This window comes from Mauremys mutica, chromosome 1 (genome assembly GCF_020497125.1).
Source record: "Mauremys mutica isolate MM-2020 ecotype Southern chromosome 1, ASM2049712v1, whole genome shotgun sequence".
Classification (NCBI taxonomy): Eukaryota; Metazoa; Chordata; order Testudines; family Geoemydidae; genus Mauremys; species Mauremys mutica.
This window is the reverse complement of record NC_059072.1, coordinates 75,005,114-75,023,301: the sequence shown is the minus strand read 5'-3', so window position 1 is coordinate 75,023,301 and position 18,188 is coordinate 75,005,114. Positions and strand designations below refer to the sequence as shown.

The 18,188-nt window shown below is 42.0% G+C and overlaps 1 protein-coding gene across 2 annotated transcripts in view; it reads left to right on the top strand.

Moving 5' to 3' along the window:
• Positions 1-18,188, top strand: part of PPFIA2 (PTPRF interacting protein alpha 2) — a 677,602-nt gene that overhangs the window by 55,012 nt on the left and 604,402 nt on the right. Inside the window, exons 1-2 of one of the 2 annotated variants that reach the window (XM_044979845.1) lie at positions 9,157-10,399; positions 17,868-18,118. In XM_044979845.1, coding sequence (XP_044835780.1) covers positions 17,870-18,118 — 249 coding nt within the window. In that variant the 5' untranslated portion in view covers positions 9,157-10,399; positions 17,868-17,869. Of the gene's footprint in view, positions 1-9,156; positions 10,400-17,867; positions 18,119-18,188 lie in introns of those variants that run through there. The other variant, XM_044979837.1, reaches the window with a different exon arrangement.

The following is an 18,188-nucleotide window of genomic DNA, read 5'->3' as shown; positions in this document are numbered from 1 at the left end:
CCGAAGATATTGCAAATATGTGTTCTCACCTTAGTATTTGCTTTCTTGTCTCCCTTATTCTTCCTTAATGTTTATTTTTAAACACATTTGTCTTCATTTAATTTCCTAAGTTAAAGAAATGTTAAGCTTGCACAGGCACTTAAATGAAAGGATAAGCAAAATATAAGGATGCAACAGACCGTAATATGGCGTATGTTCTATGCCTGCTTATCACTGGCTTGTTTAATAGATTCCTATGTTATAAAAATATATACCACAAAATTATACAATGAGAGTAATAATACTGAGTTAACATTGTCATTGTAATCTTAGTTTTTTGTATTTCTTCACAGTTAGTGATACTTAGGATCTTATAATTGGATACACATGGGTGGACCCCATGATGAAATTAGTGGTGTTTCCCAGAACAGGACAGAAATGGAGAAGCCTGACCAGTCTGTGCTGGTGGGGAGTTTGCTGAGGGAGGTACCTGAAGGCTGGCATTCCTGTAGGAAATGAATTAACACTCTGGAGTACGGTGGTTGTGCTAGTTGTGAAGTCTCTCTCTCTGGCTACAAGATAGTTAATGGTGTGTTCCGTTAAATGGCTTAAGTTCTCAATTTCTTGCTTTTGAGGTTTTGTGCCGGGTATATATTGTGTGCATCAGTCTTAACTGATGCACAACATAGTGTTTTGTGTATGAATACACATGTGCCTACACTAGCTTTCAAACTAAAAGTGAATGGATATTTCTGCTGCCCCAATACCTGTCCCTCAACATGCTCCCTTTTTGTTGGTCTGGTTTGAGGTCTGATTGTGATTCCAAGCTTATACCATATAGAGGTAGTTTTATATACCAGAATTCCTGCCCCTGCCTGTCCCTCTTCCTCCCTCCCCCTGTTTTTGTTAATTTACAAAGTGACCAGTATCTACACAGTTGTCTTGAAGAATTTTTTCCTTCCCAGTCCTCTTTCCACTGATCATCACTGAAAAGCCCTCTGGAGGAAGTAGAATAACTACCCTTCTCTAAGGCTCTGATCCTGCACATCTTACTGTAGGATCAGTCTGAAATGTTCCTATAATTGTTTTTCTTGTTTCAATGCTGAATTTTCCCTTTGGAAGATATTAATGCCAGAAGCCCAGCATTCATCTAACACCCCCACCTTCCAAACACAACCAGTGTGTGAGTGCAGTGAAGGGGATAAAGAAACAGATTTCAGCTTCAAGCCTCCAAGGGATTTATTGTAAAGATTAAGTGGCAGGGAGGGGGAGAAATGTTTTTAAATATCATGAGACATTGATTCTAGGTAGCAGTTGCTCACTTCCTCTGTTGGGAGTCTACAGAAGCTGCATTGCTTAACCTTCCAGAGAGGGAGGATGTGAATGCTTTATATCCTCATGTTGCTCAGTGGTGACTACTTTGAATACTCAAATATTGACCCCTCTCTCATGTGCTGGATCTGGCTAGATAATGTAGGATTTTAGGGATTTCCTCAGAATGTACAAATATGCTAGCAGGTCAGACCAAGAGTCTACTCAGCTTAGTTGCCTGCCTTGAACAAAGGCCAGTACTAGGTACTTAACAGGAAGGTGCAGGAAACATAAAATGAACAATTGTTTTGTAATTTGTCCATATGAGATGGTTTCACTTACCTTCATGCAATTTGTTAGTTACTCTAATACATGACCCTGACCCTTCATGTTTTTGTTCCAATTGGAACAGTGGAATGCTGTTACTCCTGCTTTGCTGCAGTTTTTAAGAATAGACTAAATCAAACTGTTTATTTGTACTTGTTACTCCCAGTAGTTTAAAGAATAATATTAGGGCTAGTCTACACTTACGAGCCGGGTCGACGCGGTGAGTTCGACTTCTCGGAGTTCGAACTATCGTGTCTAATCTGGACGCGATAGTTCGAACTCCGGAAGCGCCGCGGTCGACTCCGGTACTCCACCACTGCAAAAGGCGGTGGCGGAGTCGACCTTGGAGCCGCGGACTTCGATTCCGCAGCGTCTGGACGGGTGAGTAGTTCGAACTAGGGTACTTCGAATTCAGCTACGCTATTCACGTAGCTGAATTTGCGTACCCTAGTTCGACCCCGCTTCTTAGTGTGGACCAGACCTTAGTGTTACTTCTGAGACAGTAACAAAGGGAAGGAACACCTTCAGGCAAACAGAAAACATAGCATTGCAAACCGTACTTGCTGATCATGTAAGAGTCCCTTCAATACTCCAGCTTTTACATATAGGTGACTCCAGTAACTTGGGACTTTCCAGGAGATATTTGGTGCTCAGAACCTTTAAAATAGGTCTTCAGTAAAAGCACCTTTGAGAAGTTCCACACGAACCAGAAGATAGATAAACCAGTAGTCCCTTAGCTCTTAGTGCTCACTCCCCAAGATTTGCTTGCTTGAAATCTTGTCCGCTCCTGGTTCTCCTCCTGTCTAATTGCTCCTTTAGAGTGCCATTTGGAGGATTCTCATTTGCCCCTTGAATTTTCTTTGGGTTCTATAGGGCTCTGTCTCTGATCCCCTCCTCACACTACAGTGATTCTCTCTGGGCAATCTTCTTTCTGTCTCTTCACATATTCAGCTGTTATCCCTGTGCTGATGGTTCATGGTTATCTCTTCACTACGGATCTGTCTCCTGTACAAACTAAAATCTCAGCTTGTTTTTGACATCTTTGTGGCTATCCAGCTGTCAGCTTTAACTCAGAAAGAGCTCTCAATCTTCCTCCTCCCCACCCCTTCCCAAGACATCTCTCTGCTCCTTTCTCGGTTACTGTGGACCAACATCCTTTCTATCACTCAAGTCCATAATCTGGGTACCACCTTTGACTCAGTCCTCTACCTAGATGCTCACATCTAGGTCTCTCTAAATCTTGTTGAATGTTTGTGTAATATCTAAGATGTGGCCTTTCCTATTTATCCAAAGAGCTAAAACTCTTATCCAGGCCCTCATCATTTTGACTACTGTAACAACATCTTCTCTGGCTTTGACAAAGGCAGTCTTGCCCCACTTACAGTATTCAAAACACAGCTCCAGAGATCACTTTCCTGGCTCGTTGCTTTGACCACGTGAACCTTCTCTTTGCATCCTTCTGCTGGCTCCCCCTTTTCCATCACATCAAACATAAGTGGACATGTCTTTACTTTCAAGTCCCTTCTCGGCTTATCCTTATGCTCTGATAATGCCAACTCTCATCTCCACTCTACCAATAGGGCCAGCCTTTATCGCCCACTTGATTAAATGTTTACACAAACACCCTTGTGCTTTCTCCCATGCTTACCTTCACACATGGGAAGAGCTCCCCATTAATAGCCACAAAACTACCATATTGTCCTCCTTCAAATACCTCCTTAAAACGCTCTTCCTGTGATGCCTACAAATAACAGTTAGCTGATGTGCTGAAAGCACTGCTTAACATGCTGACCAGTATTGTCTCAGGCTATGTCTACACTACATCATTTACAGTGGTAAAGCTGCACCACTCTGGTGCTTCTGATGAAGACATTTGAAGTCGATAGGAGCACTTCTCCTGTCTACACTGGTGCTTAGGTCAGTTTAACTTGAATCACTCTGGTGTAGATTATTCACACCCCTAAGCAACATAAGTGATACCAAAGTAATTTTGTAGTGTAGACATGGCCTCTGTGTGTTCTCTCTGTATCCACTTATCGTGTACTTTTAGATTCAAATTTTGATGATCAGAGAGCATCTTTTTGCTATGTTCTTCAAAAAACAGCCAACTGATCCCCACAGCAGTAATCCAGAGATGAGCCATATACAATAATGCAAGAACATAGAACTTACTTTTGTGGTGAGATTTTCGAGTGTTTGATCCTTTTTTTCATTGACGCTTGGAATGGATTTGGTTTGCATGCTGCAAATTTACATAACCTTGCAACACAAGTGTGCATCTGAGATCTGGTCATTGTGCCTAGACTTAGAATGTGCTCCAGGAAAGAATGGCTCAGGAGAATTGTTAATGGGATACAGTCTTTCTTCCTTTCTGTGTTTTCAGTCAAACTCAGCCCAGGAAAAGCTTCTCTTGCATAGCTAAATGGAGTGTCTCTGTCTTCAGCAACTTTTAAATAAAACCTGTTAATAGTGAAAACTCACACTGTGCAGGTGGTCTTGAGTTTCTGAAGGAGACTCTGTTAGTGCAGGAAACAATCTTGTGGGATGGCCAAGCAGTACCACTACCTGGGGATTCTCCAGAGACCAAATGACAAAAAAAAGGATTTTTGGATAAATAGCCTGACTTCAATCTGACTCGGACTTCTTTTTTTGGTGTGTGTGGGGGAAATGGGAATCCTTCTTGGGAGGGATTGGAAGGATTTGGCTTCTTAGGTCCCATAAGACAAATAAGCTTTAAGCATGCTTATAGGAACTTGTTTTTATGTGTGTTTTTTTTCTCTGTATTGTTTTCAACTTAAGAATAACTGTGCTTGCTTATAAAGAGCTATGTGGTAATTCATTGTTCGTAGCCTTGGAAGAGAAAGCAAAGTACAGCTGTTGGCCTATTTAGGCAGTCTGGCTTGCTGGCAGAACCACAGTATAAGTAGGGATCTGTGCAGCCTTGAAAAACCTTGCTGAGGAGGGAGAGAGATGTAGGTCCCTATCCAAGAGAGGCGAAGGTTGAGGAGGCTGGAGTAGGTGCCCTCATGGGACCACAGAGGAATACAGTGCAGTTGCCATTAACTGATGCTAAGGAGAAACTTCTTTACTATACAGTAACCTCAGTATAATTTATTCTGAAGTCACTTACTCATTGATGAAGTTGGCAGTAGGTCAAGTAGAGCAGTCTCACAGGTAGCAATAATAGTTTTCCACTTTTAAAACAGAAATTCAGCACAGAAAGAGTAGGAGGGAAGGAGGTTGACAGGGTGCGGGGGGAGAGAGACTTTGTGAATTATTCCACAATATATTTATAAACCATATGAATGGGAAGGAGGGCTGTGTATTGGTTAGCGCATAGGAAAGACTCTGATAAAGAGACTGACTTGACCTATCCAAGGGCATGTGAGCCAGTGCGAAGTCTGTTTCCTCCTGTGCCTCCAGTTGCTTGCCTCACAGGAGTGTTGTAAGGTTTAATTAATATTTAAGTACATCGGGACCTTCCCATTTAATGGTGACAGATGCAAAGGACCATTTTATACAGTGCTCACTCGCTGTTAAGAATTGTAAGTCACAGGATGACTGCTCCCTGTATGGGAAAATGGGGACCCAGCCCCAACTGTGACTAATCAGCTATGTCACAGCTGAGGCTAGGGGTCAGGAGGTAGCTGGAAGAGCACCTAGTTCTTATAAAGGCTGGCAAGAGCTCAGGTGAGCTGGAAAATAGTGGATGGCCTGCTGGTGGATTTGGGAACTGCAGGGAGCATAAAGTATCAAGTATCAGAGGATAAAAGCATGGACCCAGAAGGGCTGAGAGAGGTGAGGGGAAAGCCTCTGGGGGATTATAGCCCATGTTGGTCAGAAGAATTATTCCATCTTGGTATTTTGCATAAGCTTTCATTTAAACCAGTAAATTATGCCTCAAGGCAAATGCCTGAAACATGCTGGTGTGGCATCAATCCTTCCTGCTCACCAGCCCACTGGCTTACAGACTAGTACTTGTTTTTTCTTTGTGCCTGTTTTCAGAATGGTCTTGCCAGCACCTTCCTTAGCTATTCATATTTCACCATTCACTTGCATATGGGTAGCAATAGAACAAGTAAATGTGGAGACCAAACCTTCTATTGTATCTCTGAGCCCTTTAGTACAGTTGTGAGCCTGGAATAAGAATCTGAATAGAATAGATTGCACTGGCTCGGTGGTTGTGTGTGTTGTGTTCTCCTTCTCACAAAGATGAATGACGTTTCCAGAAAAGCTTAAAAATAAAATTCACTTTCTGAAATGTTTCTTTGCCCCTTGTAAAATGGAAGTTCCCTGTTGATGCCAAATGAGCAATCTAGAAATGGACCAAGCCTTTTCTTAACTTGATATATTAAAGTTAAGCTAAAGCTTGGTCCCCAATTTTTAGATTGCTGGTTTGGCATCAATAGGAGGAACTTAGAAAACCATGATTATAAATAATTTTCAGTAATGTTTTATCCTGCTATTCGGTGGTTCCCAACCTCTTATTGTAAGAGCTCCATACCTTTTGGGATGGATTAGCACATGGGTGCCCCAAGTTTCTTTGCACAATATCACTCCAGTTTTTCTCTTATTTTCTGCTTTTTTTTGTTTTGTTTTTGGTTTTTTGTTCTATTTGTGTGTGTCTCATTTCCCCCGCCCCTGACTTTTCTCCTTCCTGGTAGGTGTAAACCCCCACTCACCAGAAGACTCTGATTGTATATGTCAGTGTGGGGTGGGTGGGAGGGAGAGAGCTTCTGTTGGTACTCACACCAGAGTTTTGAGACTCTGGACAATGTTCCTTTTACCTAAAGATCATTTAAAAAAAATTAGCTGTTAATATTAACTAACCCAACAGATTGCTGTGACTGAAAGGCCCAAATCCTTGAATGTATTTAGGTACCTAACTCTCAGGGCCAAAAAGACTAAATAGTTCCCCTTCCCCCTCCATGCCTCACTTGTTTTTTTTTCACATTTGCCAGCATTTGGGGTAGTCCTGCTAGAAGGTGACCACACACCCTTGTACTTCTGTGTAATTCTGTGCAATTCTATAGTCGCCCCATGCAATGGACCTTGACAGAGCAATCAGGTGGGCATCTCCCACTTCAGGAAGCCTGTGATGGGAACGGAGGTGTAGCCAGAAGGGTTTCTTTCCAACCCCCTGCAGCTGTGGTGAGGAGAATCCTCAAACCTCAGAGGGAAGGGGTTGTGGGAGCTGGCTCCTACACACTGAACCTCACTGGGGTTGTGTGGTAAATGAGCCCAGGGTAGTGGGCTAGTCTTTGTTCTTGAGCAGGCCATAGGGACTGATGTGCAGATAGAGATAGAAGCTCCCTTGAGGCTGGGAAGTCACTGAAGGAAAGGGGGGTTACCTGTTTCATAAACAGTCTTCACTCAGTTGGCAGAAAGAGGAAGAAAGGCATGGGAGGAAAGCAGTGGTGGGTGTGTTCCATTTCTCTCTGCAGAGTCAGAGGGCAGCAGAGTCAAGGGAGGGGGCTGGTGAGGAGTGATCTCCCTTCTCCAGATCATTCTGCATGAGGGTGCAGAGAAGGTCACACCCTGGACACCTGCATAGGGCCTTGAAGATGCCTCCTGCTCTGAACACCACCTCATTACCTCGGCCTCTCAGTGTCATAGGATTGGGAGCTGGTGGAGGGAGGTTAAGGAGTTGAGTGATTATTTTATTTAGTTTTATTGCTTCTGAACCCCTAGATGTTGTGGGAGTGGTGAGGGTGGGGAGTGGGGTAGATAAACAAGATTCGCTCTGCTGTGGGTGTGGGTTGGGGATGCAAATAAGAAGGTTCTTTACTAGTTGGACCTTTTTGTGGGACCAATGAGTAGAAGTTACAGGATGGAGGGTGACAAGCAGAGGCTCCAACTCTGAGTTCCCCTGGAGTGCTTGAGCCCCGTTCAACCCCACCTCTTCCTGTCTCTGCTTCTTCACCTCTCCCCCAGTGCCTCCTGCCCACTGCTGAATAGCTGATCCCTGGAAAGCAGGAGGCACTGGGTAGGAACTGATTGGTGGGGACCACTGGAGGGTGCTGAGCACCCACTATTTTTTTTGTGGGTGCTCCAGCCCTGGAGTCATGTGCCTATGGTGACAAGGGACAAGAGCATCACAGCTGCTCTGGGATATGAAGCCTAGGAGATCCAGGAGAGTGGGGGATCTTCATCTTCTGGACCCAGAAGTACTAGCACAGTTGCTCAGGGCAGGGGATGAGAGCTCTGGAATGCTTAGGTGATCACAAGCATAAGAATGGCCATACAGGGTCAGACCAGTATGTCCTGTCTTCCAACAGTGGCCAGTTCCAGGTGCTTCAAAGGGAATGAACAAAACAGGCAATTACCAAGTGATCCGTCTCCTGTCATCCAGTCCCAGCTTCTGGCAGTGAGAGACTAAGGACATCCAGAGCCTGGGGTTGCATCCCTGATGATCTTGTCTAATAGCCTTTGATGGGCCTATCTTCCATGAATGTGTCTAATCCTTTTTTGAACCCAATTATAGTTTTGGCCTTCACAACATCCCCTGGCAATGAGTTTCACAGGTTGGTTGTGTGTTGTGTGAAGAAATATTTCCTATTGTTTGTTGTAAACCTGCTACCTATTAATTTCATTGGGTGACCCTGTGTTATGTGAAGGGGTAAATAACACTTCCCTATTCACTTTCTCCTCACCATTCATGATTTTATAGACCTCCATCATATCCCCGCAAGCTGAACAGTCAGTCTTTTTAATCTCTCCTCATATGGAACCTGTTTCATACCCCAATATTTTTTGTTGCCCTTCTTTGTACTTTTTTCAATTCTAATATAACTTTTTGGAGATGGGGCCAATAGAACTGCAGGCAGTATTCAAGGTGAGGGCATACCATGGATTTATTTAGCAGCATTATATTTTCTGTTTTATTATCTATCCCTTTCCTGATGGTTTCTAGCATTCTGTTAGCCTTTTTGACTGCTATGCACATTGAACAGATGTTTTCAGAGAACTAGCTACAGTGACTCCAAGATCTTTCTCAGGTGGTAACAGCTAATTTAGATCCCATGGTTTTATATGTGTAGGAAGGGGCGGGGCAGCAAAAGGTCCATGACGCCCCCCTCCCCACAACCTTGGGAGCAGAGACACCCTTAACTAGACAAATGGGGGAGGGCAATCAGACTGTCCCACTGAAAGGTGTGTTACGAGATCAGACGCAGGCATGTTTTAGAAAGTCATTCATTTTCAATAGCACGGACGGTCATATCCTGTCCTACAGTCAAACTCCTAAGCCCGCAGAAGACAGCAGAGCAGAGCACTGCCTTCCCGCTAGCATCTCCTCTTTTCTTGCTCTCCCCGGCCCTAGGCTGTCTCGGTGGAGGGGCGGGTGTTGGAGAATTAACACTGCGAGCTGCGGAGCAGCAGCAGCTGCATCTGGGGACCCGTGTGTGCGTGAGGCAGGGAGAGCAGACGTGATTACTTCAGAATTTATTTAAGGGCTGGTGGAAACCACTGCAGCAGCTTCCAGGGGAAGCCCCAGCTGAGGCGGAAGAGAAAACCACTCCCTCCCCACCCCAGCTCCCTCCCCCTTACCTGGCACCCTGTGTCAGCCCTGCAGGCGCACCCTGGGGGGCTGTGGGCAACACCCTGCTCTCCCGATTTGGGCAGAAGTGGCTTTGTTATTGGTAGTATTTCTGAACACACAATACGATGTGATGAATTGCGTGACTGCGCTAGTCAGATCGGAGCCGGTATTGTCGCTGCTTTGTCCTGGCCGGATTATAGTAGCGGATTCATGTTATTACGCTACAGATCCGATTAGAGGAGATGTAGGAGCATTGGCCCGACCTCTCCAAATTATAGCCACTCGCAGCTTAGCGCTGTCCTAGGGCTTGAAATACAGGCGTCCCTCGAACCCGCACGCCGCGCGGATTTGGGAACAACCCCGCAAGTTTCTGGAGCTGCTGGAGGAGGAGCGGTGAAGCGGCGTCCATCGCTTCCGTTCACAGCTCTCAGACTCGGGTTGTTCCTACACACCCAGCGCACCTGGGCGCCGAGCAGCCTGTCCCCGGGCCCTACAGATCAATAGCGGCGTGTGACTCCCTGGACGCCGCCTGAAACGCCCCTTACGAATGAATTTCCTTGATTTCTGCTCCGCTTCCACCAGGGCAGCTCCACTGAGGTGACTGCAGCAGTTGCTTCTGTTTCACCCCGGAATCTGAGGGGCTGGAAGGCAGGAGTGCGCTAGGGCCAGCAAGCTTCTTTCTAATAGTGCATTTTCTTATTTCTTCTAACCCGTGTGTACTGCCTTAATTATACACGCAGGGGCTGATTAGCTTGGGAGAGGGCAGGCTGTGAAGAAATGGGGATTTCAGACCACACTCCGTCAAGTTTTTAACAAAAACAAAAGATAGATTCACTCACCCACTCCCTCCCCCTAATCCCCAGTCTCCAGCTGTAAAGATGCTGCTGCTTGAAAGGGGCTGCTGGAGCTTTAAGAGCCGCCTCCCCCCTCTCTTCCTCCTAACAATGGTCTGAACCAAGCTCTGCTTCCCAAAGCAAAATTTGTAATATGCCATTTTTCCCATGGACGCTTTTCCTTTTGGCTGCTGACGAAGTGGCCGAAGAAAATGCCGAAGTGCCATGCAGATACTGCTGCCGGGAGAAGGGCGCTGGGGCTTCGGATTTCTCTGAGCAACGCCTGTGTCATCATTGCTAGGAAGATGCTCCAGGACTGCCCAGCTGTGTGAGCTCGCATCAAAGCCGGGAGAGACTGCGGTTGTCATTGATCAACGGAATAAGCAGACGCCGAAGTAAAAGCTACTAGGTACTGAAACCTGCATATCTAAAATCCTCCATCCCTCCTTAATCCCAGCCCCCTAAGGGGGGATATGATACAAATGCAAATTCTTCCTCTCTGCTGCTTACTGTAGTATGTCCTGTCATATTAAATGTGGCTCTGTACTGGGCTTTGGGAGATGGGGGAATTTCATTGTAAAAAAACAAAAACAAAAACAAAAACAAAAAACAAAACAAAAAAACCATGAAGTCAACTTCTTTTTGGATGGGGGTTGCTGGAGTGATGTCATGCAGAATAGGTGATTGGAACAGGTTATATGTTAAAGTACTGTGTTGATTACCTCTGTGAGTGAAAGGAGTGCAAAATGCTTCTGTTAAAAGGTGATTTCACAGTTTTTAGTGAAGATTCTGGGAGAGAATGAGTTAACTAGGAGGAGGAATATGCATGTAATGCAACTCAGACAATGGCAAGGATTTTCCATATGGAATTACACTGTGTGGGTTAAGTGAGGTGTTGAAAGCATCTGAAAATAAATCAGTGCAGTGTAGGAACTGGTTGTACCAATCACTGTATTTTTTTAGTTGTAAACGCAAATTGTAAAAAATGGTTCAATAAAAGGATGGAGTGTAGGGTGAGTCTTCAAAGCTGATGTCACTGTAGACAGATTCAGATCAGAGCATACTGTAGTTGAATTTCTCCTTAGGGTATTGCTAAGGGGAAAAGTAACTTGAAATTGACTCCTAAACCTGGATGCAAAATTAATATCTGAGTATACCAAAGTCAAGGTGATTAAGACCGAGGTTAGGTACAAAGGTGATGGGGTAAAATTAGAAACACTTCCTAGAAGCTGGAAGTCTTCACAGTGAACTAAATGAATGCTCCTCTAAAAAAGAGTTTTTGTCAAGCTACAGATAGATATTTCTGATTCCCACCCCCAAATTCTCCCCAAGTGAAGGGAGTACTGGTGGCAAACCAAGTCCCAGACCACATGATTTACTCCTGAAGTGGAGATTTTTGTTGTGGTCACACAACTTCTTTTTATAATTGACACACCATAGGGATTCAAATTGGGTGGGGTCAAGCCAGAAGAAAGATGAGAACTTTTTACTCCCTTATTGCACACATCATGTACATATTTCAAATACCTTGTCTTCTGAAAATCATTCAGAATACAGCAAATTTTAAATGTGCTCTTACAGTCCAGGTATGAAAGTGATTATCTGCAGCTGTGAGCATAAGAAATACAAAAAGAAAAAAAACCCAATCATTATTTGGGTTGATCTTGAAAAGGAGCCTTGTATAACAGTGGATGGTCATGAACTATACAATTTGTTTCAATTCATGTCCAGTCACTTCATCTGTAATTATAAACTGAGGTCTGCAACCCCAAGATGAGTCAACTACATGATTGTTCTTGGTGAGGACGTGTTGCAGGTAGCTAGGTAGATAACTTGACAGATCTGTAATGCAGTGACACTGAGCTATTTTTAGGAACAGACTACTTTTGAGCAAAGTCTACTTTTAATTGTCAATTAAAATCTCTGGTGACCACAGGGGGAAAATGTGCAGGATTTCACTTAATATTCTAAACCTTGGTCAAATAATACTCACTTTGATCTGGCTAATACAGGCTGATGTGTCAGATACTTTTTGTTTACACATCCCTGTTTGAAGATATATGATATCAATCTGAAATTTTGAACATTTCAGTGGTTTCTCCTATCTTCATGGAGCCTGATCCAGTGACCACGGAAGTCACTGAAAATACTACCATGGACTTCAGTGGGGTTTGGATCAGGTTCTAGTCAGATGACAGGGGAAACCACTGAAATGTGCAAACCTTCATATAGACATCATGTTATTTCACCATACATTGTTTGTTGGAGAGAGAAAACCTTGCTTTATGAAATGATAGTATGAATGTACTCTAACAATACACAAAAGTACATGAAATGTATGTATTTTCATAATGTGCATGGAATTCTCTAGTTGAGTAATTAAATGCTATGAGTATTAGGAGTAAATGCATCATTTAAAAATGAGGCTTATTTTAGTTCTTTAATATTAAAGGTGAACTGAAAAGCTAAAACTGATTTACTTCCAGTAATAGGGGAGCTGTTGCGGTATGCCCAAACTGAGCACATCACCTTAATGACTACCCAGGTATGGGGAACATGCATTCAGTACATAATTTTTTAACCGAAGTGCTGAGTGCTTCCCTTTCTACCCCTTTCCTTCATACGCTATTGGTGGGCTCAGTTTAGCCATGATATTTCACACACCTTCAGCTCCCATCATAGTTATGGGAGTTGAGTGCACTCAACTCCCATAAGGCCTTGGCTTTTTCTAGGGAAAGGGGTTTTAATCAGTATCCTTGTCAGTAGCTGTTGATGAATCCAAGGAGCAGTATTTGTGTCTCTTTCCAAAGAGGCGTTGATGTATTGGGCACAATAAAGTAGTGGTTCTGCTGAAGGGGACCCATGCTGCTTTGTGGGATTATTCCTTTTTTCTTTCTTGTTCAAACAAAAGGTTTAAACATTCCAGTTCAAAACATTAAAAATAGTTTTTAAAATTATTTTCAAGCAAAAAACCCTATTGAAATTGAAAACTTCTTTAAAGGAGCCTAGTAGTCTTTTATTATTTATTCGGACATCTGTTCACATTATAACAGTGACTATAGGTGATTACTTTACAGGACATGAGAGTGCCTGGCCTCCCTTTTAAAAAAATAAAACTTGTGGTACTCTCCCCCTCTCTTTATTCTTTCCTCAATCAATTTTTAAGGTACTCATGAGGCACCTATCACCTTCATAGCTAAGCCTTCTGCTCTTGTCTATCCATATTAAATAGACACAATATTAAATGAGTCCAGTGGAAATTAAAGGTGCACCTTAAATCCTCACATGCCAGTTGGATGCCTAACCTCAGTTTTCACACTTTGTGTGCCTCCTAGGTTCTCTTGTACCATATCCCTGTGCATCCTTCCTTTTATTCAAATAATATGTCACACTTAGATCCCTAGTCTGCCTAACTTTTTTTTTACCTTCTTGAAAGAAAAAAGACTGTGTTTTGTCTCCATCAGACCCCAATTTTTGAGACTGTTTATGGTGAAGGATTCAAATCACCAAATAATCCTGGTGATGATCATTCAGGATCTTAATCATTACTCATTTACGTCAGTATGGGTTTGCCTAAGTATTGCTAGCAGAATTGATGCCTTGGTGAGTTTCACCATCAGGAACCAAGTTGCTGAGTCCACTCTGTGTTCTCCAATGGAGTTATTGCTTTTTTTTTCTGGAAACGATTGTTTTTTCTGGTGAGACTAGGATGAACATTAATCTTTGTTACGCATTAATAGTAAATTAGGGAATTGACAAAGCAGAAAAAACTCAGACAGGTGTGGGTGCAGAACTATATATTGAAAGATAACTTCCCAAAAGATCTGAATCTCATAGACTTTGCAACATGTTTAAAGTTTAATTTTAATCTAGTGTGTCTTTATCACCTATATTCTAAACAAATCAGTGACTATTGTGATTACTGAGAAAGTTTTATTATTTCTGTTTGTTTTTTTTCTTTGATGCTCCCTTCCACAAATCCTAGTAGAGATTGGCTTTACTAGAAAGGCATAGTTATTAAATATGTAGCTTTTCACCTGCCTTAAGTCTTGTTTTAAATTTCTATTTTTTTTTTAATTTCTCTTGTTACAATTCCTTTGTGTTTGGTAAAACAATCTCAAATCTTTCTTCAAATTTTTCTTTGATGTGAGATTCTTGGAATGACCAGCAAAGCAGGAAAATAACAATCAACATTATACTTTAGCTATGAAAGGCAGTTGTCAAAAATGTTAAATTTCAGATGTCCTGTGTGAAAACCCACTTTCTAGCAATATAGTGTATAATCCTGGCTTGTTCTTCTGAGGCTCATGTTCTTAAAATGAATAACTGCCTAAATTTTCAAAAGTACCCATGTTAAAAGCCTCCTTTTTTGGGTGGCCAAATTCCCACCCTAAAAAGGCTGGGGTTTCAGCCAATGGCTCAGCACTTTTATGAAAATCAAGACCTGTTTGAGTTGTCTCAAATTGAGTACTCAAAAATTGAAAGGCCCAAAATCACAAGTTGCTTCTGAAAACTTAGGCTACATTTTTAATAAACAGTAGTTTAAACACCAAAATGTCCTATTAAAAGGGGGTTTTCTTTAGCTTGACTAAAATGGTTCCATAGTGGTTCATGTCCCAAATCCTTCTTCTTTACTCATGCAACTAGTCCCATGGAAGGCAAAGGGATTACTTGTGTGAGTGAAGTGAGTAGCATTTGGCCCCAAGCCTTTATTTTTTTTCTTATTTTCTTTAAATTTCCTTTGAATTCTGTATCTCTACATTTAAATTCAATTATGGAATCCTATGACCAGTGAGCAGATCCTTTGAAGTTCATAGTTCCTCCTTCTCCACAGGCAGTTGAAAATAATTGTTTAGCTGCAGTTGAGTCTCCTATGGAATTCTAAAGCTGATTTTGATACAGTCCAACTTCACTAGTCTGTCTGGAGATTGGCTGGGAAGGTCTTTTGCCAAGGCAGAATTATTATGGCTTAAGGCAAATGCAGCTGGGGTGTTCCAAGATGATATGAATTCCAAAAAACGAGAGATTTGACACTTTACAAATGTAGTGGTTGTGTTTTTGGTTTTATATCTTCTCCCCTGCTTCTTAGGCAAGTCCTTTCTACGATGAGTGACTATTTGGCAGGGGTATCTATGGGTAATTATTTCATTAATAAAGGAATCAGTGCCTTAGGATACACACATTTTAGCACTCCACATAGCACCATGCACACATAAGCCTAGTAGAGACATGGGAATATGTGCACAAAAACCATTTGTATTTTCATGTCCGCAATCCAGTGTGCACACATCTGTATGAGGAAATGAAGGGTGTTGGTGTTAAAGCAATGGGATGGAGAATTGGGTCTAAGATCTTTATACAGCTCCTTGGGTTGATGTAGACTATCGTTGCACATATTTAATACATGGGAGCTGGATCACAAATTAGTATCTGATGCTCCATGTACTCCTTAAAAACCATGTAGTCTTTGGATGTAACTTATTGACCGCTGAAGTTCCACCAAAAGTTAGAAATTAGGAAGCCCAAACCATACTAAGTTACATTGGGGGCATCTCCAGCCACCAGAACAGCCCAGGATCAGGAGAGCACAAAGGTGACTTAAAGACATCGTAGGCTTTCCTTCCACTTAGGCTGAGAGTTGTTGCATCTCTTAGAAGTTCAGCACAAACTTCACTCTGTTTTCTCCCTCTGTCTTTGTGGCCCTTAGACTCCTGCACATTTTGTAAGCTCTGTAGGTCTTCCCTGCAGATTTTCAATGTGATTTCTGATCAGACCCAGTCAATGGGAGTCTTTCAATTGACTTTGATGGACTTTGGATCTGGCCCTTTTGTGGGGTCTGCAAGTGCTTCTTTGGCATGACACTTCATAATTCCTTATGCAGCCCACAAATTGAACCATTGTTACAATTAAAAATGGATAAGGAAATAGAGGAACAAAACTGTTAAACTAGAGGTAAGGTTATAAATAAGTTGCATTCATAACAACAAGGATAATTAACCACTGGAACAGCTTACTTGGGGATGTGGTGTGTTCCCTATCATTTAAGACTTGAAATCAACATTGGATATCTTTCTGTACAACACATACAATAGTTCAACTGGAATTTATGGTTTGTGTTAATCAGAAGGTCAGACTGGATGGTGATAATAGGTCTTTCTGGCCTTAAATTCCATGAGTCTACAAAATACCTGAGATAATTATGCGATAGAACTCTTGAGGTTCCTCAAAGAAACATGTGGTAAGCTGAAGGTTAAAGCTATCCATTATATTTAAAAAAAAAAAAAAGAAGCAAGTAACAAAAACAACAACAAAAAAAGACTGACATAAAAATCTTAGAAATGCACTGATGATTACTTAAATAACCTTTACTCTGCCACTTCTCATATCCCTGCACCCTCAAAATCCAAAGAGAACCTTATGACTGAACACCAGAGACCCTGGACAAAGAAAATACTAGCCAACTTAAATGGTAGTGATCCATAACCAATACTGAGAGATTAATGTTCCCTGTTTACTCTACTCACCACTCTATATCTGCTAAAGAAGAAACTGAAACTGAAATCTACTAGGGTCTGTGTAAATGCTTAGAATGTAGGCAAGACCAGTTCTTCCTGATAAAGATGGATCACTGTCTCAGCAAATCCCAGGAAAAAATTGGCAGCCGCATTATTATCTGTGCTTGTGACAAATGGGGGGTGTAGCAGGCTTTGTGTGTTTGCACAAATGGCTCAGCTACCTTTACTCCCCTGCTACTTGAAACAACATTGGGTTGATCTTAAGATAGAGGTGGCTGGTACAAAATATTTCAGTCCCATAAATTCTATTAGGAAAAATATACCAGATTTAAGAAGTCTTAAATCCTTACCAAAACAGAGAATATGCAGAGCTAATCAATACAAGTATTGACAGTGTGAAATGGTGAAGATTTTGTGTGTTGGCAGATTTATAATGAAAGTGCCTGAAATTTATAATGAAATTGCCAGAAGCTCTAATCTACACAAGATCTACAGGCAAACTCCTAAACTGAAATAAAAGATTTTAAACCTGCAGCTAGCGAAATTACAAACTCTGTAGCCACACTTGCTGATATATAAGGACTCCAAGATTTAAGATCCAAGACTAATCCTTAGACCCAAATCTAACTTACATCTGCTATATATAAAAGGAGTATAATTTAGTAGTGATGGAAGGGCAAAGTTAAGGTTGGTGGTGTTGACCTTATCCACAGAAATCCATAGAGGTAAATGTTTATTTTAAGCATAATCCTAACTTAGAATAGGTTTTCTACCATATGTGGCTTTTGAGAACCTCAATGTCCTGGTTATTTTTGTGTGTGTTGTACCCAGCATCCAGTATCTTAAGGTTCCTGATTCCACACATATCTAAATCTAGGTTAAGATGTACATGAGAGGCATCTTGATGGAAATGCTGAGCCAAGTGAGACTAATTGTTGTTTTTTTTCCCTCCTGAAGCCACTCTTCGTGCGGTGGTCTGTGTGAACCAATTGGCTACATGCGATTGTGGCCCTGTTCCTAGTGGCCAATTTGGACAAGGTATCACAAGGATAGTAATTAAAGGGAAAGGAAAGATAAAGCCAACTAAACCAAAAAGGAAATTTTTGACATGATTTTTTTTTTGTCAAGCCATTCATATGAATTAAATATCTCTTCCCCTTTATATAGGAAGTGTATTCAACATTTTTGCAATGTTGAATGATGAGTTATTTTGTCAGCCATGTGACTGGTGACAACCTAAAGTTGAGATGTGAATCAATGCAATAATGTGCTAGCAGTTTGTGACTATATTAAATTCCTCATATAAAGTTCCCCGAAATATTTTTCTACCTAAGATTTTCCCCCTAACTTCTTATTTTAAAGAAATGATGTGTGAAGTGATGCCAACGATAAACGAGGACACCCCAATGAGTCAACGGGGGTCCCAGAGTAGCGGGTCGGACTCGGATTCTCACTTTGAACAACTGATGGTGAACATGCTAGATGAAAGGGATCGCCTCCTTGATACCCTTCGGGAGACTCAGGAAAGCCTGTCACTTGCACAACAACGCCTTCAGGATGTCATCTACGACAGAGACTCCCTCCAGCGACAGCTCAATTCAGCACTGCCACAGGTATGTCACTTGTAAAAATCTTCCCTGAAACCTTAACCAGGAAATTGATTAAAGTGATTTTTAATATTAA